General features: G+C 34.0%; 1 protein-coding gene across 4 annotated transcripts in view; it reads right to left on the minus strand.

The window, feature by feature from the left end:
- The window catches only part of LOC106474776 (calcium and integrin-binding protein 1-like), a 22,856-nt gene that overhangs the window by 6,427 nt on the left and 10,462 nt on the right, over positions 1 to 5,967 (minus strand). For all 4 annotated transcript variants that reach the window (XM_022403082.1, XM_022403081.1, XM_022403079.1 and 1 more), the window contains one exon: positions 4,328 to 4,362. In XM_022403082.1, the coding sequence (XP_022258790.1) occupies positions 4,328 to 4,362 (35 nt within the window). The remainder of the gene's footprint in view (positions 1 to 4,327; positions 4,363 to 5,967) is intronic.

Consider the following 5,967-nt stretch of genomic DNA (forward strand, 5'->3'; position numbering starts at 1 on the left):
ACTGGAACGTTTAAATCAAGCCCTTCATCAAAAATGCCCTTCAATCGTAAAGGTGTTCTTCTTCTCCAAAACAATGCATGTCCACATGCGGCAAGTTTGATGCGACACAAGATTATGGAGTTGGGTTGTGAAGTTCTCCTCCACTCACCATATTCTCTAGACATGGCACTATCAGGTTACCATCTGTTTCATTCATTGCAACACCATCTTAATGGGAAAATGTAGAGGAGATCGACATGTTTTTTTGCTTCAAAGCCAAGTGATTTCTTTAATCAGGTCATTAACAACCTGATTGTAACATGGAAAAGCATCATCGATAAGAATGGAGACTATTTCATTTAATAAATGTTTTATTTTGATATATAAGTTGTTAGGGTTTTTTTCATCTAAAAAAAACGGCATTAATTTCTTGACGACCTAATATATATATCAGTTATAGAAGTAAAGAGCACGTGCAATATCATAATATTCCCCACAATTTAAGCTGCGCATGCATTATTGGTGACAGTCAGTCACTTAGCAAGGTAAGTGGTAGTGTGCTGTTGACTGCCTTTCCCCTTGTCAATATTTCAAAATTAGGGACGGTGGTAGGTAGCCTTAGAAGCTTAGTCATAAATATAAAACTACAAATACATGTGGAGGTCTTGAAAATTCATCAGTCTTAATTAAAAAAGAAACAAAAAACAGTTTGCAACCGCTTATATATATATAATAGAGCATTGACGAAAATAAATTCAAAACTAATCTTCTACCTTTTTAATAAAATTATTCGTGTAATAGTAAATATTCTTTTCTTTTTCTATAACATAGTAAAGCTCTTTAATAGACTAGTCCACAAACTTTCAGTGTTTAGACAGTTTTTACTGTAACGTTACATTACGCATTGGACAAGAGAAATTTAGTCTTAAACTGATAGGTTAGAGGGAAGGCAACTAGTCAACATCACCAACCGCTAACGCTTTGGTCACTGATACCTGACCGAATAATGGGATTTGATCGTCATTTTTATAACAAACCCACGATCCCAAAGTGAGGCGCACGTTTTTGTTTTTTTTTGTTTTTTTGCGGCAATGGGCTGTGAAATAAAAACCATTGAATTCTCAAGTCACAACAAGGTAACAACTAGACCCTGCTTGGAAACAGAAACTAGAAGTTTAAATTATTCATTCTCTACAGATTAGAAAAGGTAAAACTTTAAAATTACTGTTCATGTTTCTACCTTGGCCATTAAAATTGCTTTCTTTCAAACTTCGAGTTGGTGTCCATTTATTACCTGGTCAAAGTTAATGATACGATCAGTTCTTCGTTAACGACTACTGGAAAGTTACAAAGTGTTTGAAAGATTCGCGTAATCTATACTAATAAAACAGACTGTGTATGTCTATTAGCACCAAATCTCCAAGAGGAAAAACCTAGAGACATGAAACTTTTCACGCATACTAAGGAAATTCTGAGGGTGTCCATCTGTGTGTTATTTTTATCTCAAAAAAATTTTGGCCAAAATTTGTGTTCTATAATTTTACCCTATAGTTCTTAAGCCATAAAAATAGGGAAGTATATGCTGCCATCTGTCGCTTGGTTCAACAAATTGTTAGGGAATAAGTATTTAATAATAATAATAACAGTTTTGTAACAACAGGTTTAAATGTGTGTGTGTGTGTGTGTGTGTGTGTGTATATATATAAGGCACTCCAGTGGCACAGCGGTATGTCTGCGGACTTACAACGCTATAAACTGGGTTTCGATGCCCACAATGGTCAGAGCACAAATAGCCCATTGACTGGATTTGTGCTTAATTAACTACAAACAACAACAACTTGTATAAAAGTGTTAGAATTCAGATTATTGGCGGAAATGCTTATATTTAAATGTTTGTTCGTTTGCATCTAATAAACTATTTTTAAAATACGTGTGTGTGGATAAAAAAAAAAATTATAAAATTATTATTTGAAACAAAACCTTATATAGAAAAAAATTCGACTTATATATATCAAGGAAAAAAGTGTTAGAAAAATGGTATTTTTGCATTTTTATCATTTAAGAGTTCTACCATTGATTGTGTATTTGAACAAATAAATTTTCTGATTTTCAAAGTGATAGAAAAATTTACTTTTAAATAAAAGACGTTGTTACCCGTGTAGAGAAAAAACAAATTTGACTTTATTTAAAAAACAACTGAAGGTGATACGAATAGTGCAAAACGTTCTTTAAACTATGTTTGTGCCTCTTTGTTCGCACCTTTCAGCCCCTATAATAGTAGGCCTATAAAGATATTGAATCAGGGTAATCAGGTTTAATGTCTGTGACGTCACTTTTTTAGTGTCAATGGAAACTTTGTAATCTATTTTTTTTCCACAGAAGACGGCCCGGATTTTTGGTCTGATTTATGTGGAAATGAGGTCAGAAACATTTATGTGTATTTTATAGAGAGCTGTGCTGTCAGAATAAAAATCCATCAAACACTGTCGTGTCTACTGACAAACAAGACTAACTTTTCTATAGAATAGACATGTTGAACCATCGAAATTCTGCAAAAATAAATTGGTGTAATTCATTTTATTTTAGAAGGGGTGTTAGGTATGATAAAGATTTCTGACGCTCGTTATGTACCTCAGAGTAAAATGTCGAATAAAAGAAGAAAAAAAACAATTCTGACTGCCAATCAGAAGCAGCAAACCTATTCAACAAAAGCGACAGAGTGAGACCTCACAATAAACCAAAAATGTAGTTTATCTAGAGGCACTTTAAAAAAAAAGGGGGGGGCTATACTATACTATTCATTTATTTTCTTTAATTTTTACGCTCTTAAGTCATTTATCTCACAGAAAACACGATCCTTTCTATTTAAGAATAGCTAAACATCGGCCCTCTGTTCAGCTAATGCCAGGTAAGGACGGTTAGTTTTATTTAGAAACGACAGATAACTCAGTCAGCTTAGTAAAATCACATCACTGAAAGCCCTGCATGGCCAGGTGGTTAGAGCGCTCGACTCGCACTCTGAGGGTCGCGGGATCGAATCCCCGTCCCACCAAACATGCTCGCCCTTTCAGCCGTGGGGGGCGTTATAATGTGACAGTCAATTCTACTATTCGTTGGTAAAAGAGTAGCCCAAGAGTTGGCGGTGGGTGGTGATGACTAGCTGCCTAAATTAGGAACGGCTAGCGCAGATAGCCCTCATGTAGCTTTGCGCGAAATTCAAAACAAAACACATCACTGAATTACTAAATAATTACTAGACTGTAATGTTTCCGATCAATGTGATACTATAAAAGTTGTTTTTGTTTCTTTACGCCACAGTAAATTAAAGTAGCTCATGAAATTTAAGTACGATAATGTTTAATAGTATGGATCAACAAAGATTCCAAAAATTCACGCGCCGAAAAATCACCCTATCGAACTCCTAAGCGAAAAACCGACCATTCAAAGTGTTAGTTACGATATATTATGCGCATATGTACTGATAATACGCTTACAAGGTCGCTAACGTTTCCGGTATAACAATTCAAAAATGTCTAAAACAGCAACTTTTTCGTCTACTACCTACCTACGTGATCACGCCAGAGGGGCTAGCGCCTAAACGGCTCGGACTATCACTACAAGATTTTTCCAGCTTACTTGACTGGTCTGTGGGTATTCGTTTTTGATATTCCGATAAAAATCCATATATATATATATACAGGTATAATATAAATGGTAAACATATCATGCACACACTTAAATATCTTTTCAACCCAGTGGATGGGTTTACATATTGATGAATAGACACCCGACAGTTTCTAAAGGTAAAATATATACTTTATACAGGTATAACATAAAAAGTAAACAAGAGTATTAAAAAACATGAATTTTAAAATGAAGTAGGGATCCTGCTATAAAAAGAAATGAAACAAGAATTAAAACCACAATCACGTTTTTTTTTTTTAATTTAATCCATGCTTTGGCATCTTTATACATTTATCTGTAGGTCAAAGTAAGGATTTAATTTTTACTTAAAGATAGAGCTTTCTCTCAATATCGTTTTGCCTAAATATATTATTTATGAATTGAGATTATAACAAATGAATGAGCACTTCATCTAGAAATTTTAAAAGTGTGTAAAACTATCTTAAATAACTTATAGCAAGTTTTTAAAAAAACTGTGTTTAAGTATCATATAATTCTAATCCTTACATTAAATAGTTTCAATGTTCTAGCAACTATATTTCTAGTGTTTCGTATCTATAAGTATGAAGACTTGATTTTATAAGTTGAGTATATGCTTTTACAGACGATTCTTCATTCGTATCCACAAACACGAAAAAATAAAATAAATACTGAACTTACTTACTGGAAAATTTCTTTTCTAGTGAGATATGTCAGTTCCTGTTGAAAAGGGATAAAATCATAACTACCAAGTCATTGATAATCATTAGTTTAGTTTTCAGTTTACTTACTGACTTTGAGTATATTTTACTACTATTTACAGCAATTACAGTAAGTAAGATTTGTTTTTGAACAGGTACGACGTTTCGATCACTGGTGTACTTGAGAATGATTGCACAAGTGATCGAAACAATGTATTTGTTCTAAAACAAATCTTACTTACTGTAAAAGCTGTAAATTGTAATAAAATATTAATAATAATTTTTTGAATGAAGTATGAAACAAAGCAACATTTTCAAAATCTATAAACGTAATGAAAACATTTCCCTGCAGTTGTTTTATCATCTTTATTAAACTTTCTCATTTCGACAACCTTAAGTTTTTAACAGCTTAATATATGAGTTGTTAAAGAGTCATACATATAGTTTGTTTTGTTTTGTGTTTCGCGCAAAGCTTCACGAGGAATGTCTGCGTAACCATTCATAATTTTGAAGTGACAGACTTCAAAATGAAGGCAGCTAGGCAACACCACCCATCTAATTATTTTTACCAACGAATATTGGAATTGTTCGTCACGTTATAACAGTCTCACAGCTGAAAGACGAACATGTTCAGGGATGGGTTTCGAACCCTCAGCTTGCCAGTCGAGTGCCCTAATTATCACGGTCATGCCAGACTCGTACAATTAGTATTAAGTAGAGATATTGTTTCTGACCAATGCTGGTATTAAATGGCTTAAATTACTGTGTTTCTAACTGAGGACTAGTTAATTCCGATCCCATGATTCCAAGGACCGTTTCATACAATCCCAACTTTTTAAAGTACTTTTGAACTAGATTGTAAAACAATATACTTCAGTAACTATTTTTTAAAATACATGTTTAACCGTTTTGCAGACCGGGTGGAATCACTGACTTACAATTTCATTTTTTAATCTAAAAGGTACTTTTATGCGCCAGTGAACTAAACGGCCAGGTCAGACGCCTATAAGAATCAGACATAACCGTCCCTAAATTTGAACTACTGACCAGAGAGAAGCAGCCAGCCAGCCAGTTGAACCCGCTGCTGTAAGAGCTCTGTCCGGTTTTTACTGAACAATGACACTGATTGTCACTTTTACAATACGTCCACAGCTGAAAGTACGAAAAATATCCTTTGGCATCACGTCTCGAACCTCAGACCCTGAGGTACTAAATGAAATATCTCCTCAGCTAACAAAATACAAATTTGCTTTGCTAGCTTTTTTCCCACCTCGATCTGATTTGAAATTCCTAAAAAACTTTCTGATAGAAACGAGCTAACAAACAAAGAAAAACTACAACAAAATGTGATGTTTCTTCTAATTTTTTTTTAGTTTCATCTCCTCTCCATGTTGTAGGTTTGTAGATGTTAACACTATTGTTACGTCTCCGTTTGTTAGTTAATTTTCCGTAAATTCGTTCCGACGAAACTTTAGCGACACAAGTCCTTTCTTAAATAAAACTGGTTTGTTCTTTCCGAATACAACTTTACCGATACACTTAATTTCAACAGTCGCGCTATAATAAACGTCTCACGAGCTCGACTTTAACAATACTCCGTTCAACTACACACTCTCTGACTGCA

The sequence above is a fragment of the Limulus polyphemus genome, unplaced genomic scaffold (assembly GCF_000517525.1).
Source record: "Limulus polyphemus unplaced genomic scaffold, Limulus_polyphemus-2.1.2 Scaffold7676, whole genome shotgun sequence".
Taxonomy (NCBI): domain Eukaryota; kingdom Metazoa; phylum Arthropoda; class Merostomata; order Xiphosura; family Limulidae; genus Limulus; species Limulus polyphemus.